The sequence below is a fragment of the Apis cerana genome, linkage group LG13 (genome assembly GCF_029169275.1).
Source record: "Apis cerana isolate GH-2021 linkage group LG13, AcerK_1.0, whole genome shotgun sequence".
NCBI classification, from domain to species: domain Eukaryota; kingdom Metazoa; phylum Arthropoda; class Insecta; order Hymenoptera; family Apidae; genus Apis; species Apis cerana.
The window spans coordinates 9,293,818-9,320,762 of NC_083864.1; the positions used below are offsets into that span (position 1 = coordinate 9,293,818).

Genomic DNA, 26,945 nt, shown 5'->3' on the forward strand with positions numbered 1-26,945 from the left:
CGGCGAATCTCGATCTTGGCACGTACGAGCTAACGACTCGTTCGTACGAGTCTCTGATCAAATAACCGCGACCCGAACAACTTTCTCGCCGGATCTGCATCTCCCCGTCGAAAAGGCACGTTCGAGAAACGTATCGAGTGGAAAAAGAGGAAGAATCGCGGAATAATTATAATAAATTTTCGGTAATTATTTCAATTCTGTTTCAATTGTGCGACAAATGTGTGTGTATATATATATATATGATCGTAAGTGTTGTTAGGTTTTTGAAATTAATCCTCTTTTTCCTCTTTTTTTCGAATTACGAAAATTGAAAATTTAATAAAATGAAAAGGGAGAGGGTTGCGATATTATAATTAAAAATGTACCGAATATAATGATTGTTAATATAAGTTATATCGTTCGTGAAGTTGGCTCTGAATATTCCACGTTCTAATATCAACCTTGAGATCGTTCTACGCCGTAGAAACTGCCCCTTGGAATGCCGTAGAAATTCGATCGCGAGCTTGTCAACCCGGCCGATGCGACCGCGAAAAGAAAGATCGCTTCCGCCTGAACGATAATCATCGATACATCTTGATACATCTCGAAGGATACCCTCTTTGTCGTACTTCGCCTCGAGATCTATCGTACTTCGCCGCACGAGTCCTCGATTTTTCGTCTTGCAACATCCTGCCTTCTAAGCTTCTTAACCGTATCGAATATCGTTTCTTTTTTTGATACATTGTGAAACAAAAAATTTGAAGTAACGCTACTCTAACTATATAAGAAAGTAATTCAATAACGCTCCTAATATTTTCTTTTTTTTTTTAATCAACGTTTAACTACAATATGTTTAAATTACAAATAGAAGTATCATTTCTATCAGAATATGACAAGGAAAAAAAAAACCTACATTTTCTCTACTTAACTTTACCGTTGCCAAATTTCTTCAACCTTCTTCCTCTTCCCAAATTTCCCTTAAAAGAAAAAAAACCGATTCGAGGATTGCGAAGCGTGTGAGAGCATCATCGTGAGCGTCATCGTCCGCGAAATCGATCATCGGATCTCTGAGGGTGCAGCGGATAAGCCGTTGGCGAGCCGTTAGGTGGAGCAACACCGTAGGATCCAGGATCGATCCAGGAACGGGAGCCGTCCAGAGAACGGGAGCGTATCGAAAGATTCACCGTCGATAATCCTTCAGGGTAGGTCGGCGTGCACGGGTCCCTATCGTGCCGAGATGCACAAGTCGAAGAAGCGAGGCAAGTTGCTGGTTCGCTCGGGATCAGAAGCAGCAACAGAAGAAGAAGAGGAGGAGCAAGAAGAAGAAGAAGAAGAAGAAGAGGAAGAAGAGGAGAAGTTATCCGACCTCTTTCTCCATCCTTTCTTTAACCTCTGGCTCGCTTACTCGGCCGCCTCCGACCTACGTGTAGATGCTCAGGTGTAAAACCGTTGATTGCCACGCCACTATTTTCTCTTTGCACGGGCACGATGGTAGTAGCGGTGGGCGTGCCGGCCACGACCGAGGGGAGACGGCCAAGGCCTGCTCTCATCGTGCTACCGCGATTATGTTTATTATACTTTGGCACACGCGTGTGCGTACGTGCGAGTACTTACATCTGGCCTCGCCTTTCCGCCCGTGTAGCGGGCATCGCGGCCGGACGTGACGCCGGGATCCAACGGCTTCCTCCAACGCTCTCCCTCCTTCCCCTCCATCCACTTTCGGCCACGGATTCCAGGCCTCGGTGTCCATCAACATCGGCCGATTTGGGAGGCGACGATTTAAGAAATTAAAATTTTGATGGGATCCTTGATCGACGGAAGTTCGATCGGGGGAAGTCGTTGGATCGCGAACATCTCTCGTGGCTCTCGTTTCTTCGAGAAGCGTCACAAGCGTTCTCTTATTCCGATAGTCGTTTCGAAGAGACGTCCGAGGGTCTCGTTAATTTTGGTGGATTGCTTGGTCGCAGCTCGATAAAATTAAAAATTCTGATGGAATTATCGTCGTGTCGTTTATGGAGATTAAGTACGAGGGGGGGAGTTAAGTGAATCGAAAGTGGTGTATTCGAAATTTCAGCTCGGAAAATTGGACGTCTATCAACGATATTCAAGCGTATGAAACGTCGAAGCGGTTCGTTTGTGTTTGGAATCGTTTGAAGAGACGAGAGTGTTTGAAATTCCTCTTTTTTGATCGATCTAAGCTCGAGGCTAACTCTTCGAAACTGTTTCCTCGAATACATCTATATATATGCACACTTGCATCAGGATGGTAACGCTATAACGATGGTAGCTCGTTAATAAAAGAGGCTGATCGAATCGATATTCCCCGTGCAAGATCGGGCTAACGCATCATTATCAATGGCGCTCGTGTCACGAGCACGCAGCACGTATCAGGTTCGAGACTGGACGGCGAGGATGAGGCTTAGAATTCCATCGAGGTGGAGCCTTGACATTTCGTGGCCTGGAATCGACCAGCATAATTGATCGGCCTCTGCGGCTCTCATTCGACGACCGTGCTATCCTATTACGTCTGGTACGGTTACGACGAACTCTGCGTACGTCCTCGATGTATCGGTGGAACGCGGCCACGTTAACTTTGCGAACTTGCGGAATCCACGAATTTCGTCAATTATGGACGATCGATCTTTCACATCTTTCTTTTACACGGTTTTTTAAAATACACGATTTGTGTTGCGATGAATCATAGATTGATTCATGTTCAATTTTTATATTTATTATTATATTAATCGATTCAAATTGTTAATAAGATGTTGAGATATATGGAATAGTGATTAAAATAAATGACAGAAGTTGACACACAAAAATCGAGGCGTATTTAATTTGCGATCATATTGAAGTCGGTTGAAGCGAGAAAGAGAAAGAGAGAGAGAGAAAAAAGGAGCGACGAAGATAGAATCGTTTCGTTTCGTCGCCGCGGCGCGGCGCGATGTGTCGCTTCATCTGACATATATTAAATTCCTAATGCATTTATGGTAATTATTTTATTTCTTATCGTCATTACCTTTATTTAACATAAAAAACGTAAGAGAGGAAAGGAATCGAAAGGCGATAGTCGTTAACAACTTCAATTATTGTACGAATAAAAATCATGAAAAATTTCATTCCATCATTGAAGCATTTGTTTCAATGACTAAAAATAAAAGAAAAAAAAAAGAGATGCTTATCGTATTTTCCCTTATCGTTTTCCAATCCCTGAAGCCACAATCCCCGCATCCATCCACCTCCCATCATACACCGCAAGCTGCGCAAACACAACTTTAACCGGTATACCACTTTTATTCGCATCCTCTGTATCGCCATTACCTTCCACGCCTATTCGATCATTGAACCGCGAACACCGCCACCGTTCGACGGAACGACTTCCAATAAATCGCCTCCTCCTGCTCACCGAACCGCCACTTTCATAAATTACACCGTCTCCACCGGCAATCGATGTTCCGTGACGCCAAAAAGTTACAGCTATCGACGCGGCTATCGATAACTTTGCTCGATACAGGCAAAGCGACACAGGACGTTCCCTTATATCTTTCCATAAATCGGTTAACCGTGTGTAACAGCCGATAAATCCGTGGGGCAACTATGCTCCACCCCTCCTCCCATCTCTCCCCGAGAAAAACATCTACGTGAGGATAAAAAGTATATATATATATAGATAGAAAGGTAAAAGAAAGGCAAGGAAAAGATTCGTGGTGTGTTTCCATAAATCGAATCGGACGTAATGCCTCGCCGATAAATCCAACTGCGCCCTCGAGGAAGGAAAGGATATTAAAAATTTCAATCTAGGAAAAGGAAAAGAGTGTATCCATCGCGGAAAAGTCCGTAGACTCTCCATAAATTCGACACTCTGTCGAGATCCTTCGAAATAAATCTATTCCGAGAAAAGCATCTTCGTGCGCACGCAAATAAAAAGAAAAAAAAGAAAGAAAGAAAGGAAAGAGCGTATCTGTATATAATAATAATAATAATATCCACAGAAAATCCCTTTCTATCCTATAAATTCTTCCCATAAATTGAACATTCTGTCCGATAAGTCCATAGAACGCGTGCTCACAAGAAACCAATAAAATTCAAGAAAAGATAAGAAATATCGGAAAAGGAAGGAGAAAAAAATCCATCACAGAGAAAATCCTTTCTATTCTCCCCGTAAATTCGACATTTCTCCAATAAATCGCGAATATACTTCTCGCGTACTCCTCGCAGACAGCTCTCCTCCTTTCTCTGAATAAGAAAAAGAAAAAGAAAATAAAAAATAGAAAATATCGAAAAAGGTGAGATGAACGAAAACGAGGAGGAGTATATATATATATATATATTGAGGAGGGCGAGAATACGTAGCATACCTGTCATTATCCCGAACGGTCGTTGCAATTCGTTCTGGTTAAACGGGCGTTGGATCGGTGGCGAATGGTCGCCGTCCACGACAAACAAACGCTACACCGGCGCAATTTCGCGTCGTTAACGACGTCCCCAGCGTCGAGGCGGGGGGGAGGAGGAGGGACGCGCGCGAACTCGCCAATAACGCCGCCAAGGGTGCAATAAAAATTTTATAGCGTCGCGCGTATATACGTCAGTACGTGAACGGGGTGAAGACGAGAACGAAGGCGAGGAAATAGCGAGGAGTAGGGGAGGGAAGGAGGAGGAGGAGGAGGGTAACGGTGGCAAAATCCTGTTTAACAAAGTAATGACTACAATTATTCTGCTTTGCATCCGCCTCGAGGAGCCACGATCTTCGTTGCCTCTTCGAGGCAAGAGGATGCAATTTAATCGCCGATCAAGAGGAGTTACAACCGGCAGGGATTGTCAGCTCTATATATATTGGGTCGGTTCATCGAGACGAGAAGATTTTTGTTTCTTTTCTCTTTTTTTTTTTTTTTGTTTGTACGATTTGTTCGTCGTTCTCCATCTTCGGGCGATTTCTTGGATTTTCTCGCAGAAAGAAGGAAAAGAATGCGTGCGATCTTGAAATACGTTTCTTTCCACGGTGACAGAGAGACACCCCTCTCAAGTTAACGAGTGACTCTTAACCCTAACGGTTTCCGTTAACCTTTAAATATAAAATAGAAACGTGACGATGTTAGCGGCCGGTGATAATCTTCGAGCGATCTCGAAGACACGTTATTGGACCACGTGGTATGCGCAACGATTTCGATGCGTAACGAAACGATTAGGGTCTAACGATTATTCGTGGTCCCACGTCGCGGAGAAGTTAACCGGTCGTAGAAGTAATAACGGCCGACAATCTGGCCCTGCAATCAATGAGTACGTGTTTATGTAAATTGGACGAGGCACGACACGAACCACGCGAGCAACTTTTCCTATACACCAAGGACCTGCGCCGAGAGAGGGTTGGAATGCTTTGTTATCTCACGAGGAAGACGATATGTCCCTTCTGCACGCGAGCAGCTCCTCTCGCCTCGCCTTAGAATGATGGATCTTGGATCTTTTTTTCTCTTTTTCTCTCTTTGTCCAACTCTCTCTCTCGGATCTCGTGCGCTCGTTTCTTTTAACGAATCTTTTGGAATTGGGATGGATTTGGGATGGAAAGAGAAGAGAATTGAATTTTTCTGGGTGGAGTAATTTTTGCTCGAAAAGTAAACATTGCGCGCGAATCTTCAAAGATTCTTTGGACGAAGTGAGATGGAAGTTAGTAGAGTTAGATAAAAAGATGGCTCTAATAACTTATAACTCGATAAATAAGCCCCAATAGATACTTTTGTTTCGGCCTCTTTTCAAACTTTTCAAATTAATTCGCAGTATAATCTAATATATTTGGATAATACGTTATTTAAGTGTCGAGACGAACCGATGACACTTTTATTATCCAATTTTATTTTATACAAATTGATGCAATTGATATCGAGATAAACATGGAAAGAAATATGATTAAAATGCATTCAAGCATAAAACATAAAATCGCATGCAAGCATAAAACAGATGTAATAAAAGAAGTTATTTAACTCACCGAGTTGGCACGCGAAGGAAGCACCAGCATCAGGAAATCCATTCTTCTCCGAACCTGGAACAAAAAAAAAGAAAAAAAAATGTAGCGAACCGGTCAGATCGAGGAATCGATAGGATTTCAAACACGGGCATCACGACGGATAAACGAGAGAATCGAACAAATGCAGATGCAAGGCACCACCCACAGCGTAACCCTTTCCCCTGACTGTCATTAAAGAGACCGCCCTAGATGTCGGTTCTTCAAGGACTCGCATGAGCTCAATGGGAAGATTTTAATCAAATCGATCGCGGAGATCGAGATCCATGGGATCTACGTTTCATTGTTCAACAATGTACAACTATCGTGATAACCAATGATTGGTTATTGGTTATTGTTGCACAGAATCGTTCAACATAACCATAATTTTTAATCGTTTACATTGGAAAAGAATGCTGCAATATTGAGAGGTTCATTGTTGCTGATGTTATGAAATAAAAAAAATTGTGAATTTATATAGGTACGAGCGGTACGTGTATGTATGATCGTGTTCGAAAAGAGAAAGCTCGTGGAACAGAGGTTAATCAGGGTAATTCTAACGGGTTAATTGGATAATAGAAATTATCTTAATGATAATTGGTCGCCATTATATACAAGATTTTTTGCGAAAGAATTAGAAAAAGGTTTAATTGTGCTCTAATCTTATTGATCAGTATACATCGTTGTACACGTTACGTATACGAGGATAATCGATACTCTTTGATACTAAATACATAATCCTCGATCCCTTTCTAACACATCTTTGTTATGTGTACAATAGAACAACGAATGATAATCGAAACAACCATTTGTTCGCATTTTGTAATTACAAATATACATTTAGAACATAGGGGATCTTGGAGAGAAGAGAAACATTGGTAAAAAAAAAAAAAAAGATTGAAGAAAACCTTTAACCTTAGCGTGCACTTGCACGAAAGATAGAAATCGATGAAGCGTTCAGCCGGTCTGTCGGTTCGACAATCCGAAGCGCGTTAGAGGGGGTAGCAATTCCAATCACTCGGGGATGGAACGCGTATCAATCGATCGATCGATCGGCGAATACCACGTGCTCCTCTGCAGGCTGCGACTGCAGAGGTGGTGGTTAGGGGCACCACCCACGAAGTGGCTACTTAGCATGCACGACCAGCCAGAAAGTAACTACCAATCTATCCGACAGGGTTAACTAATACAGCTTCCTCGGTCGCGCGATCGCGAAGCGCTCTCTTCGATCGAAGGCACATATAGATAAATCGATAGAAATCGATTTCTAATGATTTCCAGATATGTCCAATATCCGCTCCATTTCGTTAAACAGAATAATGATAGTTAATTTACCAGAGTTAATCTGCATTTGAAGAATTTGAATTTGAAGAAGTTGAAAGTAAAATGATCCAAAGATTATATATACTATATATCAAAATTATCGCAATCTACACGAACAATCTACACGATCGATCATCATCTTCCAAGAGCGACAACGCGAACGAACAATCATTTCCCCGGATAATTTACAAGCTTCGCGCAGTGCCGAAGCTAATTAAATCAATGCGGTTAACAGAAGCGCTTCTCGTTCTGCGGATCGATTTAATTGGACTCCTCCCTCCCCTCTCCCCCTCCTTTTCTCCTGTCTCTACTCTTTCACAAATATATATATATATATATGTATGTATTTATTCCACGGTCGGTATACGCTCTCGAGTAACGTCGAAACGCTCGAAATGAGAAAACCTCGCAGCGGGACACCAGCTACCGGCGAGCTTTCCCTCCTGAGCCTCCTCGAACGGTGTGCGCACTTTTTCCGCTGGTCCACGCGCTCGAGCGTGGATTGGAAGCCGGTCGCCTCGCTGGACGCGCAGCATGGGGTTGCTTCGTGCCGGCCACCATTGATATTGCGCGATTACTCGTTTCCCCGGTGTTTCAACGACGAGTTTCGAAGCTGAGTGGCTGGCACGCCGATACATTAAGTCATAAATTCGCGATTAAGGCCTCGCCGGGATTAAGGACGCTGGTCTCGTTAAACAAGTTTCTCGTTTTGCCGCGACAAATTTGGTCGCCACGGAGAGAGTGTTAAAAATTTATTAATAACGATGATTCCTCGATGGAGCACTACTCAAGATGTACCATTTTTATTTCGTGCATCTCAGAGTTTCTCCATGTTCGAAGACGAATTTGATTGGCGGTTACGATGATTTATGATAATAATGAAATAATGATGATGGGGGAGAGTGTTGTTTTTTCTTTCTTGATCCTTGAAGATTAAGATTATTTTGATATCGACTTGTCGATCGTTTCGAAAAGCGTAAATTTCGTTTTAGGAAACAAGTTGGGGATTTTCTTATTGTTTCTTCCGTATTCTTGTTGCGAATGAAGCGAAAAGCCCAATCGAAGCTGAACATTTTTAACAGAATTTAAAAACTCTTCAATATTTATGCGGTTCCAATTTTATTCCAGCTCCATGAATTCAAATTGCTCGATCCGATTATTGAATCGCTGGCCGCAAAATTTTTCAAAAAATTATTAAAAATTTCCTCTTTCGAGGAACCAAATACACCAATATCACACCAATGTTACAAAGTACCATTCTCCTGAAGGAAACAATCTCCTGCATACACATGATATAAAGGCACGCCCATCCTGGGCCAGCAAAAAGCCCCCTCGAAGAGAGAGCTCCTCGAGGAGAGAAAACCGCAACACCCCTTGCTCTTTGCTGCCGCAGCTGCTGCACCCAAGGACTCAAACGCTTTCAGGATCGGCCGCGTTCCTTCCTATCACGATGGTTTTGCCACTTTGCCGCTAGAAAGGAACGCGCACTTACCCGCGTGGATCATAAAACACGTCGTAACCGTGCTATTTCGCGCGATCTCGCCGATAAGCTCGCTTTTGCGGCCCCGCCACGAGGCGTGTCCTTCCTTCCCCGCATGCAAAACTGCCTACTGTTTTTTCGCACAATGCCACCTCCTTGCCCGGATTAAACGTTTTCAGGAATCGAATCTCGAGGCGAGGCGATTCGATTCGATTCGGAATTTTGCTCCTTCCTTCCTTCCTTTCTTCCTTGTTTGCGTGGCAAACAGTGGTCAGAGTGTTTTTTTTCTGCGTTAATCGCGCGGAACGTGTTTGAGAAACGCAGCCAACCGATAGAATATAGTATTGGAGATACTCGAGAAAATTTTGTGGAAGAGGTTATGGTTATGTAGATGGCGTGTCACTCGTGATGGGATCGAGGTTAGATGGAGCGTATCGTGGTTTTGGAGATAGAGAGATTGTTGTGGTTTCTTTTCTTGATATTTAGAGAACGAAGAAGATAAGATTTGATACGTGGCAATTTTGTGATAACGGTTATATGACTTATTATTTCTAGAAATTGGATCTTTCGAATATTTCGATATTTAAGTAGAGTCAAGTCTTACTTCCCCTTTTGAAAATTTGAAATGTTGGAAGGTAGAAAGCGTGCAAACTTTCCACGTATTCCTCATGTTAAAAAATGTCCTGTTCGCTCAACATTCCACAGGATGAACTTGGTCGAAGCGTGAAACAAACTGTTCGCATATTTCTCTATACCGCTTGACCATGAAGAAATAAATCGAGCCACCGCTGCCGCAGATCATTCTTTATCCTTTACACTCAGAAGCCTGTACAGTTACCAAGGCGTAACGTAACAGTCTAGAGTAAGAAAAACGAAGGAATTCAGAAAGAAAGAAGCCATGCAAAATAGTTGGCTCGAGGAGGAGAGAAGAGGGAGAAAGGGAGAGGGGAAGAAGTACACGAACTTTATTGTTTCTCTAGAATGTGCAACTGAAGAATTGCAGGTTGAATCGATTCGTGTCCGTTGAAGCATGCCTCGAGCGTTGTAATTGCGATAATTAGAATTAAAAAAAGAAAAAAGTCGATGTTTTATGTCCATGACCAGTCGCGGTTTTTGCTACTTCAAGTTTTTAACCTCTTTGATCTTGCGCTGGTTGTTAGTATTAAATTGTAAAGTTTCTTTTTTTTTTTTTGACTAAAGTATCAAAGACATGCAAATTCAGAAGTTTTATTTTGAATTAATAGAGTTTTTTAATCAAGTTAATGTTTTAAGTGGTAATATTGATGTATCATTTATATGAATTGATATAAAAAATATAAAATATATTTTTCCAACTCAGATTTCTTACTTCCATTATATATATTATAATATATATTATAAATTATGAATAATAAAACATCGTTTTATTTCAATAATTTATTAAATAGCTTTTTAATTATTTAATTTTAATAACTAATTTTTATATGATTATATAAAATTATATAAAATTGATCGTTATATCGTAATAGATATTATTTGTATAATTATAAAAAATTGTAATGTATAAATTTTAATATATTATTTCTTGTCAATAAATTAATGCAAAATAGAATCTCGAATAAGAAGTTCAATTTTTCTTAGAAATCAAAGATGTGCAATATTCTTTGATACCAGCAAGAAAGTTATGAAATATTATATAAAATATAAAAACTTGATGAAAATTTTTTTCATTATATATTAAATATGAGAAGAAATAATGATAATTGGTAATCGATACACATTCAATTAACAAGAAATATGATCAATTTTTTTTTAGAATTTTAATTTTGTTCTAAAAATAAATTCTACAATATTATGTAGAACGTTGCATTAAAATATGAATCAATGTAATATCACGTATATATTATATATATTTTTAATTAATAGTTTTTGTTTGCTTAATGCATTAAAAATTTTATGTAAATATATTCTTTTATATAATATCAAACTAATATAATTAATTATTTTTATTTAAAATTAATAAAATTCTTTGTATTCTTTTAATTATTATCGTAAATGTAAATTTCAAATTATTAATTTCATTATACAAATTAAATAATATTATTATAATATTTTTTTTATTTATTAGTTAAATTATTTACTTTCATTTTTTAATATATTTTAATGATATTTTTTTTTCTTTAGTAAATACGTACTAGTTTGCACAAAAAGGTGAATATTTTAACCGCAAATTTTTAATTTTAAATGAGTTATAAATTAATGGAAATTGAGTTCTGGATCATAGGTGATGAACCTACATTTTAAAATAAAATACAAAACACGTTGCAGTAATATAATTTATATCTAAAATATATATCTAAAATATATATCTAAAATTTACATCGTTTTTAAATAAATTTTTACAAATCAATTTATCTATCAAAAATTATTTTATATTAAATCTCGAGCATTAGCGCATAATATCGTGACAGCGATGTTAAACAAAGATATTTTAAATATTCACTAATTCTTTTATATGTCCCGATAATTCATTAAAATTAGAATTAATTTTTCTAGATCTTTCAATTTTTTGCATTGATTTCTCATTTTTTTGCATATTTTACATATTTTATACTATATTGCATATTTTACATATTTAATAATAAAGATCATCAAAATTAAAATATTCACATTTATTCACTTGAATTAATTTTTAAGAATGATAATAGCGATTAATTACGATTATAATTATAAAAAGACTTTCCAAATTTCCATAAAAAGATAAGTATATTCTTAATCTTGTAACATCAATAGACAAGTAATTTTTATTCTAGAAAGAGTTAAAATGTTTGTAAAGTTATTTTGCTATCAAAATAAATACAAAAATGGATACGCATTTCGATTATTTGTCAGGTTATAAACAGTTGAAATTTAGGCCAGGTAAAAGAGAGATAGAGTGAGACAACTGCTTTATCTTCGTTACATCGCCGTGACGCGGCGCTATTAACTCTATCGCTATCTCGCTTCACCCAACGCAAACTTCAATTTCTTATGAATCAAGGATAAACCTCGACCGAAATTTTTGCACATCAACTTTACTATTCGAATCTTCTAAAATTTCCACGAATATTTTATAGATTTTATATTATATAATATATTACAAACTATTTAAATTTATAAATTTGTAGATTTCTTTCTTGTATTATGATCCATATATTGTATATAAATTAATTATATCAAGAATATTATCTATATCGTAATATTAAAGATATGCGATTAATTTTCTTGATAAATTCATTTATAAATTTATATTATAGATCAAAAAAGAAAAGATGATCATTTAGCCATAAAATCACCAATTTTGGCCAATTTTGACCAATTTGATTATGAATATCTCTCGTATAATCGTTCATCAAATGAATCCTTGAATTCCTTCGAGACAAGTCGAAGAGTTTTGGCCTCATGGATCGTGAATGAAAAGCGACTCGTTACTCGCACTTGATGGATGGAGAAACGTAGATCTTCCTGGTGGACCAGAAAGAGCAGAGGATCGAGCGAAACGAGCACGTGGCGTGGGAGTTTGCGGGGATGGAGCAAAGGGAACGAAGGGGCACGCGTTGTGGGCGGAACTCGGAGAAGGTGGTGGAGGTTCAGGAGGCGGCGTTGGTAGGGGCCGAGGATAAAACCAGAACCTACGAAAGGTGAGGCGATTCGAACTTCCTCTCGTTCGGGGCACGCGGACTTTCTTCGTCAATCGGCGAGAAAGAGTCGAAGTCGAAGAATTGATCGAGTGTGGCAGGTGTGTTGAAGTTTTGATTATTAAATTGATAACGTTTCTTTTATAAAACAACCATGTTTTTTTGCATGAAAAAAATAATATACAGATCATGTCATTCGAGAAAAAATTAGAAACAAATCGAAAGTATTTATTCGTAAGGAGTATAACTTTCAATTGCCTTTTGACAACATCATGACGAATCAAACGTGATAAAACTTCTTCAAACTTATTCGTTCTTCGCGCAAAATTGTTTTTCCTTTTGTAAACTCATTAAAATTCTCAAGCAAAACTCGCTACAAATATTTTTATGAAATTTCATGATATTTCTTCTTCGTAATTTAATCACCGACAGAAATTACTATAATTATTCCATTTATTTTAATAATGGATTAATATTTTAATAATAAAAAAAATCGTACAACGAATATTTAAAATATATATTTTTTTTTCATTCGAATACTTCGCACAATTTTAATTTTCTCGAAAAGACCTGTCTCCACGGGATAAACCAATCCCCTAATCACTTTCTCCGACTGCCCTTTCCAGAGACCGGATTTGCATCGAGTTCGCGGCTGATTGCTCGTAATTAGCGACGCGTGGCCCGCGCCCACGTCGGGTCACATCGCCATGGCAGACGAGGAGGACGATCCTTGCTAACGAACCGTGCACAGAGGTCGTTCGTGCGCCACGCGCAATGTACGATACCTACGCATCCACGTACACGCGTGCAAACGATCAACGCGATTCATTCCGTGCCCGATGTCTCTCGATACACGCTGACTTTGCGAAAGTTGGACAGATTTGCGATACTGGCGGCCGAATGGACGATGAAAATTTCTTGAAGACGGGGAAAAAAGCGTTTTGTTATGGGTATTGAGCTTTTGCCTTTAGTAGGTGAGGCGTCTATGTTTATGGAGATATTTATTTGAGGTTATGTTGTCGGGATCGTATCCGTGATTGTAATTTGAGAGGATTATAAAATGTGGGCTTTGGATATGAAATTTTTAATAGAATCGACTAATTTAATAGAATTGGCTTAAATAAAATATTGAAGCCAGGTCAGATTATTCTAATACGTATATAACTTTTCGTATATATTTCCAGATATATTTGTGTAATAAATTCTCATTTTAATATTCTAATGGTAAAAACAAGATACTCGATATTTTATATTTCGTTCTTCAATTTCAAGAATAATCGAATGAATTATATTAGAAACAAATAATCGTAAAGACATTATTTTAAGAATTGAGAAGGAAGGGGAAATATTTTTATCAGAGAAATTAAAAAGAGAAACAGATATTCGATCGATAACGTTTCGAATGATAGAAATTAATATTTGGTCTGTGAAAATTACTCGTCTCTGGTGAATTTTTCTTTATGCACTTCGTTATACCGATATCTAATAGCAATTTGTCCGGGCAAAAGTTGAAAAAAATAAATGTGATATTTCATCGAAGCGAAGTCGATTTCTTTCTTAATGGACGTTACATATCGTGCACACGATAAAGCGGCATTACCACCAATATCCGGAATAATTTATTGTCATTACATTCATCATGGTGACTGTAATGCGCGACACTCCGGCTCGAAGAGAAAGCACTGCATCTGGAGTAACGTTACTAGGTACTAACGCCGATTTACGAGCGACATTTGTCCATGCGTTTAACAGACGCCATCGACGAGCACAAGACGACAATTTCACCGGTAATTTATCCATCGAATCGAAAGCCAGCCGCGTGAACATTTTCGCGGTTTTTAAAGGTGACGTTTCATCGTGGCACGACAGATTCAAAAATATGATTGCGCCATCTAGCGCATCTTTCAATTATTTACTATTTCGTCATTTTTTTAAAGTTTTTAACATTTTCTTCGCATCGTTATATACGAGGAGTAATAAATTGGACTTAGAACTTGTTAAATCTCTACGAAACATATAGATTTATTTTTTAATGTATATTTTATCTTGATAATTTTTTATGTTTTTTTAAATAATATTTCGAAGAAGGTATCTCGATATCTTTTGCACAAAAGTTACAAATTAAAACATACGTGGAATTTAAAATGTTTCATTATATCTTGAAAAAGAAGAATGATGGATTAGTATATTTTAAAATATTAATAGAATAAGTTCATTTCATAAATTCTTTCAAATACTTTTTACTGTATATTTTTGAATGATTAACTAATTGCAAATGATAAAAAGAAAAGTAAGCTAGGAAGTAAAAGTTTCGTCAGATGTAGTTAAAAATTGCATAATTTGTACACTGATAAAAATAAATGACGAAATATTGAATGAAATTATCGAAAAAAAAAAATATCACGTTTCGATTTAAAGATAAAGTAAAGCTATTTTGAAAATATGTCCTTCCACTCATATTTATATTTCAATTGATTTGCAATCCTACATCGAATTGTAATCAATATTTTAATTCACTATTTAAACACTTAAATAACTAGATGAAAAATTCATTAATGTTACAATTTAATTCCAAAAAAAATTCACATAGATAAATTCCTTATTATGAAAATACATTCAAAATTATGAAAATATGAAAATCAATTCATATTATAAACAGTTTTTGAAAGCAGTTTATCATATATAAACTAGTCAGGTGAAATGTCGAATGTCGCTACAACGGCAAAGGTGAAAGTATCGATGAGATTGAAAATAATTTAAAATTTTTCTACTTTTACCATAACCTACGCAATCATCCTAAAATTCTGTCCCTAAATTGACACATCAAGTGCAACGATTCACGATGATGCGTACGAAAAAATAAGGAGAATCTTTTCAAAATCGAACCATCTCTAACATTCCTCTTTAAACTAAGACAACCATGAATGGACCAAGTAAAATTCCATATCGGTATAATCAATAAAATTTCGAAGACAATTACAGTCACCGTTAACCTACCAATCTCTCGAAACAAATTCACAGATACGAATGTTATTTACACTCCCCAAAACAAAATCTAAACCAGATTCAACAATCACCATATGTGCCATCATTCATCCCTCAAAATCTCAAAGTACTCGAAACGATCGGTCAAAATCAATTCACCATCCATCCTAATCGAGGTCGCGTGACAAAAAGAAGGAAAGAAGCGGCGAAGTCGGGCGTACGCGCGTACCACGCCACGCCACGAACAACAAGGCTCCATCAGCGTGGCCCCGCTGTTGTAAAGATCGAATCGATGCGTCGTTACACCTTGTTGCGGTGCTCCGCTGCGCGCCGCTCCATGCGTCCGCGCCAGATCCGCGCTCGTTGCACTTGCACGCTCGTCGATCAACCAATCGAACGACTGACTTGAAACTTGCGCCCACCTTTCGCCGTCTCTTTGCCAAACTGTGTCAACGCCTTGACAAAATTAAATTTCACTTCATTCGAAACTCTTACCACTCTTATCGTGCCACCATCTTCGTATTCATCTTCCTTGTCTTCTTTTTCTTCTTCTTCTTCTTCTTCTTCAAACTTCACACGCAATGCGTCCCGTTGTCTGAAAACTGAACCGTGTCAAGGTTGCCTCGGAACGAGATTTCACGAAACTGTATATGTTCCTATCACTATGTATGTTGTAACGATCATTCGTCCAAAGAAACCGCAAACGATGTCAAACGTTATGTCCACTAGATATATTCTTTCTTTCTCTTTTTTTTCCCCGAAATCGTGCCAAGGTCCTTGAAATTCAACTTCACGAGAACTATAACTCACTCGTCATCGACTACGCCTCTGTTTTTTCCTCTTCAAATTTAAAGTCGTTCGTTTCGAGTCAAAGACACTTGATAAACACCCGGAGGAGGAGAAGGAGGAAAAGGAGAGTAGGAGAAGCAGAAGGAGGAGGATCTTTTCTTTTCTTTTTTTTTTTTTCTTGCGACGAATTGGAACGAAACGAAACGACACCGCGGGCGCACCGCGAAGTCCCGAAGCGGAGTCGGACACGAAGTAGGAGCGAGTTCTAGGTACGACTGGTAGGGGTCTGTGCGGGGTCTCGGGAAGAGCTGGAAGGGGATAAGGTCGAAGGTCAGGGCTATGCCGTACGACCCGTGACCCCTGACCCTCTCGATCCCTCCGACCCGGCCGACCCCCTCTCCCTCCTCCGCGCTGCTCTTTCTTCTCCTTCGCGTCCGCATCTCTCCGCGGCTTCTTCTGTACCGTTTCGACGCCGCCAGACGCGTCGCCGCGTCTCTCCGTTTTCCAGTCTCTTTTCCTTTATTTGGAATTGAAGGGAAGGGTACGCGTTTCTACCGAGATCGTGAAGATCGCGAGCGGTTCGAAATTTTTCGAAAGGATTTCGAAAAGATTTTGTTCGTTTAATTTTCTGATCAATGTCAAATATCAAATGTCGCACGATGTTTGAACAATCGAAGTTGAGAATAATAATTCGGGAATGGAAGAAAGAATCGATTGTGTACGGTTATGTAACAAAATGTTGACGAATAAATGTTATTCAAGTGTTTTAAATCATAATATTATTTAAAGTAAAATTTATACATAAAATTTTAATTAGCTAGTTTTTCGATAGGTACCCCATTCCGATTGTATATTTGATCGAATTGATGAAGATTTATATGAAGATTTGTATTGTATTTCTTATTAATAGTAAATCTCTGCACGAAAATTATTAATTATAGAAAAAATTATAATGTTAAATAGATATTAATTAATAGATATTTTGCTTTTTAAAGGTAGCCATGCGTAATGAAAATTATTTACGCAATATTTCAAATTTGTCCAGATTATGATGTACAATATTAAACAGAAAATTAACGGTGACTTTTGTGACCCGATAAAAGCAAAGTAGCAAAACATTGATTACCGAATCACGTGTACTTTAAAATGATTTGCTTATAATTTTTATTGGTCTCCTTTATTTCTATATATATATTTTTTCACGATGAAAAGTATTTTTAATTAATTCTATATGTATTTCAATTCCACCGATGAATCGTAATTAAAATTTAATGGTTTTTAATAAATACTCCGAATAAAAGTTTTATTTTCCTTTGCGATTCGATCTCTTTCCTATTGAAAATATTAGTTTCAATCATCAAGGAATCATTAATGTCGCACGAAAAATATGAACTTATAAAAATTAATACAGTGTCTAAGCACGACGTCATTTTCTTTAGTTAATTGTTAAATTAAAAGAAGAGAATTTGTAATGTGCTCTTCGTATCAAATATCCTGTTTCCTTGACATTATCTTTCTAATTAAAAGAGTAAATGAGTTAATTTTCTTCCTTTTTTTTTTTTTTTTTCCTTTAATGAATTTTAATTCACCGAAAGAATTAATTCTGCAATAATGTGTAGAATGTTATATAAAATTGAGATAATAATCTATGAATATATATGGGCGGATATGTACATCTCTGTCGAAAGAGTTAAATATGGCGTGGCGAGGATACCGTCGAGTTTCTTCTCTTCGTGACTGCATTTCTTTTTTCCAAGTGACCGCGTACCGTGAGATTCCCTGTCTCTGGAAAAATGGAGAAACGTGATCTCTCTGTTCCCTCTGTTAAGGTTTCTCTTCTTATTTCGTATTTTTTCATGGAGCAAGGACAGAGATAAATGAAAACGAATAACGCGAACAATATATTTCTAAGCTATAGAAAGGAAATAAGTTTCATTCGTAAAAATGTTTCGAGGATGTTTCTATAATTTTGATAATTTTTATATTAATATAAAATGTAATTTGAAATAAATATAAAAATAAATTATTGAAGAAAATAATATAGAATAGAACATCTTATTTTCCTTGTTTTCATTTGCTTGTTGTTAAATTTTTGAGAATGAATAATTTTCATTGTCAACACAATATTCATTAGTGAAAAATAATATTCGAGATAAAAAGTGTTTTATTAAATTTCCGATAAATATATAAATATGTGCATTTCTTTGAACAATAAATGATAAGTTATTTTTCATGATTTTAATAATTTGTCAATAATAAAGAAAACGATAAAATTATATATGTCAACATTCGCGTTCATCGTTTACGATGTTATTTATAAAATAATCAATAAAACGTATACGACAGAAGTATTTCAAAAAAAAAAAAAAAAGAATTTATAATTCTTGAAAACAGATTAATAATTTAGATAATGATACAAAAATAACGTGCGAAAATTTTGTTCGTAACAGACATCAAATACATTTGAATGCAATGCAAATGTATTATTTTAGATCTCGACAAGATTTCGTAAATTATTAAATTATTTTTAATTATTTTTTAATTATTTTTTTTTTAAATGGAATTATTAATCAGAACAAATTTATCTGAAGTTGCACAGTCATTCTATATAATTTATCAATCCTAATTATAAAATTAATAATAAAATTAATAACACAGCCATATTGATAAAAGTATAAAATATACATTAATTGAATAACGATGAGCATTAGAATTATATGTAAATAAAGTGCTTATCATAAAAAGAATTAAAGCTATGCAAAATATCGTAGAATTCATAAGAATGTTTAATTCTTAGCAATTTATAAAATAATTTTAATACAAAAAAAAAAATACATTTAAAAACGATATTAATATTTAATCAGCTCATTTGAAAATTTAAGTTTTTTTTTAAAATAAAAATAGACAAATACGCAGGCTTGTCCAATATTAAGACACAGCTAAAGTATAATCAAAAATTGGTTTTTGAAATACCATATAAAACATATTGCAAAGAAATATCATTTAACAATCTTTTTCATCTCATTTCGAAGAATAAATCTCCTTTCTTCTGAACTTAATTAAATTTCCCGAATATAATAAATTAATGTCCAATAATAAATAATCCTTTCGCAAAAATAACAAAATTAAATACCGAGCGTATACCTTCGAACATTTCATAATCTTCGAAGAGAACATACGTAATCTACGTTGTACGTTCGTTACGAAATCGAATAAAAAAAAAATTACTTAATAGACATAGGGGAAAAAAATTGCACACAAGAGAGAATCACATATAAAATAAGAAGATAGAAACCGATGAAGGAAAATTGAAAACGAGACGAAAAATTAAAGGAATAGTACGGGGAGAATCTCGTTCACCGTATCGTTCGGTGACACCGAGTGCAACTCTGTATCCGCTCGTTTTAAGAGCGTTTCAGTGTCCAGCCGCCTCGCATGAAAGCGAGCCACTTAATATGGATGTGTGCGGAAGACCCGCATCGGACCTCTGAACCATGACCCCTGCATCGGGACCATCAGCCGACCGGCTGCCTCGAACGCAACAAGAATTTCACGTTACGCGTACGAACGTGGCCAATTATCGTCCACGCACAACACGCCGCATCCTTGTTCCCCACGCTGTTTCCCCTTCGTTAATGCTTGGCGAATTACGAGCCGATGAGTCAATTGATCGCCATCGCATCTCTATAACGATCTCTAATTGAATGTATCCGTGATATCGGTCGCTCGTGTTCGTTTCCTACTATTCCCAACAAATATTATTCGAACGAGAAATCGAACGAGATAATAATAAACTTCGAGAAGTAAAATTGTTCCTTGATGAGATTTTCTTAATTTTCTTTTTTCTTTTTCTTTTTCTTTTGGGAGGGGATTTAAGATTGATTCAATTCGATCGAGTTTGATCGAGTGTGCGAATTGAATAAAAATTTGAGATCGAATCTTTTTGTGTTCGAATGATATATATTGTATCGCGGTAGATAGTACGAAGTGAAGAATTTTAAAAAATGAAAATTGAAGAATGAAGAAATTTGTGAGACGAAATTTAAGAGTATAATACAGTAATATAGGTTTTTTTACAGAATATTTAACTATGTGACTAATTGTTACATTAAATTTTGATATTTATAACTACTATTTGTGATAATTTATGTAAAGAATACATAAATTTTTATTTGAATATTCTGAATTTATAATGATTGTAATAATAATAGTTTCCTCGTGGCTTTAATGATTTAATTGAATATATATTTTGAAAAAATTATTTTGTTATTTAATTCTTGATTTTTTTTTTCAACAATTATTGCCAACCTTCAATTCGTTTCACGCACCGAGCAAACAGACAACCAATCTCACGGAACCGATTCGATTGGAATCGATTTACGATCGCTTCTTTAGCTCTTTACCTCTCGAAGATCGAAATGGTTCGTGCCGCACGTGTCACGCTAAAGGTCGCTTTTCAAGAAATATGTTTACATAACCTGACTAATAATATGTGTTCAAGTGACTTTTAGGATGATCTGAAAACCATGAAAGAGGAATATAAAACTTCGGGAACAAGTTGAATCGATATTTCGCGTGCAGATAAACGAAAACGCATACAGGTTGATTCATAAGTATCAGACCTATTACAATTTCCTTTTTTCTTCTTTTTTTTTTGTTAATACAAAAATAACTATACAAAAAAATTAATTCCATTATGAGGCAAACAATATATCCATTTAATTTGTATTAATAATCAAATTGTATTGATACAAGTGAGATCGATACAAAAACAAGCAATATTTTTTTTTTATTCTGAATCTTTAAGAATTCATTTAGAAAACAAATATTGCATTTATAAACTTCACGTAATAAAAATTCTTACATTTTTCCATAATATATTAAATTACAATATCTCTTATTTATTATCAAAAATTCGATTTTTTCAAAAAATGGATACACTTTATTAGAATCATTCCTCAAGGTTAAAATGATAATAAAAGTTCTAACGCGTTTCTATAATAATTTTTACAAATCCTCCCCATTTCTCGTACATAACCTCAAACACACTTGTGAACAATGGTGTACACGGGGACATGCGAGGAAGACGTAGCACGAAGACCGTGCAATCTGGCCGTGTTTCGCCAAAGCTTTGGGACAAAGGTCATCGTGGCTCACGCATCGCGCCTCTGGGAAGGCAGGGACGACGTGACCGATTCGATCGTCTCTGCGAGCCTGTTCGAGCGGACTCGCGCGAGTCTCTCGGCGCGGACGCGCAGATTCCTCGCGTAGATTAAATTCTGAGTAAGATGCGATGAACAACTTACGCGGACGTGAAAGCCGTCAACAATGGCTTAATCCTTGAGGATTTCTTTTTCGATGAGATATGTTTATTTCGTGATATTTAAAAGACATTTCGTTTTGGTTCGATGATAAAATTACCGAAAAAGTTAAGAATTTTTGGCGAATAATTTTTTTAACGATCAATTTTAAGGAAGGAATCAAGGAAGGATATTATTTATATTTGCAAATAAATATAATTATATTTGCATATTTCTTTTTTTTCAAGTATCTTAAAATATTTTTTTAATGGATAAAGTATTTTGAAAGAAAATTGGATTCTGTATTCAAAGAAATTTAAAAATTGACTTCTGAGCTTCTATTCTGTAGAATTCTAAAGGGAGAAAGTAGTTTGAGTCCGTTCCTAGTCAGACGTACTTATCTCAATCTACTGAAAAGAACAATTACTTAGATGTTCGATAGTTTATTTACTCTTGTCATTTTTTGTTAATTTGCTAAGTATACAAGGTATTAATCAATTCGAGAGCCAAAACAATTATATATAATTATAATAATAAAGAATCGTATAATTATATAATTATAGACAATAAATTCATATTATTTTTAATTAATACGTCAATTAATCAGAATTAAATTTTTAAATTGAAACACATTAATTTATAATCAAGGAGTATTTTTTAAAATATCATGCATTATTTTTCAATTTTCAAAAATTGCTCGAAATATATTAATCTCTCTCAGTTAAAATAAAACTTTCCCTATACATTCCTTTAACCACGCTCGGCAAAATCGATGTGTCGAATTAACAACCAGCGCAATCTAACCTATAAATACCATTATTAATTACCTACAATGCGTATCCTGCGCGTGCCTGAATTTAATTAATTTCCATGTCCCGATATAATTAAAACGATTCCATATGCAACATCGAATATAACCTCCTATAAAAAAAAAAAAAGAAAAAATAACCAATAAGCCAATTAACGAGCGCAAAAGTAACAAGGAATCAACCATAAAGAAGAGCCAACAACGCCCCCTCAACCCTTTAATTATCGAAACGCGCGGTATCCGGTCAAAATAAATGTATCACCGTGCAAATTCCTATAAATATCAGAAACAGAACAGATTTCCAACCGGCCGTCCACCGACCCGCCCTCTCCTTCCATCTCCCTTCGATTTAACACGCGAGATCTCACGCAGAGTTGACGTTCTCGTTGCCTGTTGTTGATCTCTCAGCACGAAGAAACGTTCGAACAAGACCGACCGAATAACACGCTCTACAAAAATTTAAAAAAAAAATAAAATAAAATAAAATAAAATAAAATAAAATAAATCGAATAAAAACATTTTATAGGCGATACGAGCGCGAACGATATATACATATAGAAGGAATAAAATTTCAAAAGAGGTGGGGGAGGAGGAGGAGGAATTTTGTCGAACGACAAATCGATTCGTATCGCGGTCGGGCGAAATTTTGTGACTAACTAAAAGCCACGGATCTCTGCCATTAATCATACACACGGTGGCTGGCACGTAACCGTGGTCGGTCCACGAATTGATGATTCCTAATTAAGGGCCAGCGGTGCAATTAATGAGACGCGGAGTTTTAATTGCGACGATCAATAAAAAGGACAGCGGCTGGAACCCCCGATAAATGCTCCCGTGCTACCGTGTACACGTGTGCATCGATTTCATACGATCCTGGACCAAGAACAGACCTCTACCTCCTCCCCACTACCCGTTGCCCGGAATTTCTCAAATCGACTTCCGTCCCGGCTGCTCGTTAATTGCGAGGCCTCCACTTTTAATCCGGGCCACAGCGCGATCGTGGAATCAGATAAGAAGATGGCGATTTTCGACTGGCGAGTTTTGTCAGACGAGATTCCGAAGAACGGGGAGATTCTCTCAATGGATTTTTCGATTTTCGATTCGAAAATTTCGAGGAAGAATATAATTTTCTTCTTTTAGATCGATAGATTATATTTCTCTTTCTTATTATTGGACGCGTAAAGTAATATTTTAGAATATTATTTCAAATATTACGCGATTCTAGGAAAGACACTCGTGTAATTAATAAATGATAATTTTTATGATTAGGTTAGGTTAGATTGCTAGACAAATTTATATTACTCGTAGGTACTGTAGGTAATTGAAATGAAGTTTTAGGTTAGGTTGTTTTCTTTCCCCCTTTGAAAAATTAATTCCGCGAAACAACATTGATAAGAACATAATTACAATTACCATGCTATCTTCGATTCGCATAATAATTAACCCCTGAAAGAATTAAAACCCGATCGCTTGTTTATAATTGAAACCGAACGGATAATGAATTTTCGAAAAAATTCATTGGTGGTGGTTCGTGTTATCGAGCTAACAATAAGTCGAGTGATTAACAAGATGGTGAAAATAAACGACGGGGCGATCGAGGGACGACGCGTTCATTAAAACCAGCCTTACGTGCTCGCGCGCGTAAATCAAAGGAGCACAGGAGCGTTCGGTATATTGCCGTTGGAACTTCTCAATTTGACTTCCGCCCGAGACGGCCCGATAATTGCGGTTCCTTAAGAGGCGAGACGAAGACGCGCACCAAGGCGCACACGCCTCGCGTTTTCTTAATTGGATCGCGATAGACTGGAACCAGCGAATATATATACACGATTAACCGTGGTGACCGGTGGCCATGCCGGGAATTGTTTCTGGTTACACCAATTACCTCCATTTTTATCAGATTCTGAAAATAACGGAGCGGAGAATAGGAACGAACTTTTCGAAAATCGTTATTTTTTATCTCGTACGCGAAAAAAGAAAAAAAGAAATTACAAAGTAAAGAGTACAACTTGAAAAGAGCAATCAGCTTGAAAAGATACAATCAAAGATCCGAAATTTTCCAAATTGTGTGACAAATTGTGTGTAACATTTTCCAAAATGTTAAAAATTGTGTGAACAAAGTACAAAAATCGAAAAAAATAAAAACTTTTTTATAATAAAAAGAACATTTTTATCTTTATTTCGCTCACGATTTCAAGAGGGAGGGAGGGGGACCCTTTTTCACGAATTTCGAAGAGTCGCGCCAAGTTCTCCCGACTCGTATTAGCTATTATTTCGCGCGAATCGAGGCATTCGTGACGCGTGACATCGGTCATCCAGAAGTCAGGGGCGGATGCGTGAGCCGCATCCGGAATTTCAAATCGTCGGCGGATCTAGACGCTAGAAAGGCGGGCAGGGTATCGTCTGGAACTCGGGAGCTGGACAGGTCGGCTTCTTTTTTGACGAGAAGAGGAGGGGAGGGGGAGGAGGGGGCCCGGGCCGAATCGAGACGAATAAATTCCGCTCGTGACAAAAGGAGAACGCTCTTATACGAGACCTAATAGCCTCCGCAGCCCACCGCAAACGGACACACACGCCGAATCTGTATTCCTCTCTCCTGGAACCCGCTCCAACGAAATAACGATCCGACCCGTCGTCTCACCGCCTTCCACTCGCCACGCAACCCCTTCAATCTCGAAACTGAAAACATGGAACTCAAGATTCTCTCTTTTTCTCTCTCTCTGCTACCGCGTGCACAGCTGAATTCCGTTTCCTATAATTTAGTGGGCCACGTTATAATAAATAGCTGTATACAAATTTCACTGTTGAATGCCACTGTTCGCTTCTCTATTGTCGCGTAGCAAACCGTTGAAGCTCCAACGATAGAAGTAACAACAACAACTCCGCTCTTTCAACCGTTTTTATTTCGGAACGTTGGGAAGTTGAATGGAGGGGAAAAGATGAATCGTCTCTTTGAAGTAGCATTCCACGAGAGGGGAGAGACGCGAGCAGTATTCGCAAAATTCCTCTTTATCCCCGTTCTTGTAAATATTAGAAAAATTAATACCATCAAATCAAGAGCAAAAATATGCCATATGGGATCTTCATTAACCGATTAACGTGTCGTCCTTTGTACACAAGAGACCACAATCACCGTCCGAGGAATATTTCTCCTGGAACCAATAAACCCGGGTAGGAACGACGCCAGGAAGCATTATTTCCAAGCCTGTCAGCCCATCTTCAATCAAGGCCGGATGGAAAGTCCCGCAGGGGTATCTCATGGGGGCCGCGTTGCGACGGTGCCCCATGCCGGCCCCATGTAAATGAAAAATGTAAATTGGTCCGATTGCCCTTACCGATCGCGGCCTTTCGGGAGACCTCTCTCCGTCGAGCGGGAAAAAACATCTAAAAACGCTTTACGCGGCCGAAGAGGAAGACGGAGAGAGAGAGAGAGAGAAAGGGAGGGGGGAAGAGAGGGATCAGACCGGGGCGGAGGCAGGAGAAAAAGAGGGAGATGCAACCTTTCGCTAGACTGAAGAGACAATGCCATTGTTTTTAGACTTCAAAGGGACCTGGCCGACTCGCGAACTGGGCCTTTGCTCTCGCCGTCGCTCCTAAATTCTTCTACGTCAAGCCGCACCGGGTCCCCGTAACCGCGAATCCCTCAGACCCTCCTCCTCCTCTTCCCACCCAAACCGGCCTGCGTGTAATTCTTTTTTCTACACTCCGGCTGATACACTCTTTCTCCTTCCTCCCTTCGCCCTGCATTATGTACGAATACTGGACACAGAGGGACGTTCGTTAACCCTCACGAATGGGACGCGTTCTTGCGACGTACGCCTTTCTCTCTCTCTATCATCTCTCCTCTTCCTCCTCTCTTTTCGTCGGTGGGTTTTAATCGAGTTTGGCCCGACTCGAGATTGGCCGCTGGTTAATTGCGACGAAGGACATCCGGGGTTTTTAGTGGTGAATGGGAGCTACACGTCCGATCCACTACGGTACGAGTTTTTGAAAGTTTTGGACAATTAGGGATGATCTCTGTTACGACGATTCTTTAATCTTCGACTGGTGCGAAGATAAATATTACTTTGAAGATATTGTGCATCAACAAACCTCGTCAAACTTCAAATCCTATTTGAAAAAGCAAAGGATGAAGTAAGAATCGCTTATCCTGCGTAGATCAAACAGACTCGAACAACAAACACCCTTTTTTCGAGCTTCTAGAAACAATCCTGCCGAAAAAAAAGGAAAAAAGCAAGGAAACAAAGAATCAAACAGGAGGGAAGAATCTCGACAAAAAGAGGATTCACCCCTATAAGCGCGATCTCTCTCCCCCTTCCATCACCCGGTCGCAACCCGGTCGGAGAATCGGGCAAGAAAGAGTGGAGCGAAAAAAAGGGATGGAGAGTCGAAGAGGGAGGAGAGACAGGCACTTTGATGCGCGGCCGAAGGAGCCGGCGGGCAGAAGCGCGGTAATTGCCGCGGTGGCGCGGCCTCCGCTCCAATAAGCCATGCCATATGCCGGTGGCGTGGCTCGGCGGGGCCGTGTGGCGTGGCGCGGAAGGCATACACGCCGCGCGGCAGCGCTCGCGCGTATGTAAATGCGTATTGTCTTACTCGGCCGATAAAAAGACCTCCGCCGCGCGGCGGC

At 37.7% G+C, this 26,945-nt stretch overlaps 1 protein-coding gene and 1 long non-coding RNA gene across 4 annotated transcripts in view; one reads left to right on the top strand and one right to left on the bottom strand.

Annotated features, from left to right (window-relative positions):
* Positions 1-26,945, bottom strand: part of LOC108003973 (uncharacterized) — a 272,622-nt gene that overhangs the window by 180,219 nt on the left and 65,458 nt on the right. For all 3 annotated transcript variants that reach the window (XM_062084092.1, XM_062084090.1, XM_062084093.1), the window contains exon 3: positions 5,960-6,013. In XM_062084092.1, the coding sequence (XP_061940076.1) occupies positions 5,960-6,013 (54 nt within the window). The remainder of the gene's footprint in view (positions 1-5,959; positions 6,014-26,945) is intronic.
* LOC133667202 (uncharacterized) lies at positions 12,377-13,972 on the top strand. Its single transcript, XR_009832465.1, has 2 exons — positions 12,377-12,534; positions 13,060-13,972. It is a non-coding gene; the product is annotated as an uncharacterized LOC133667202 (long non-coding RNA).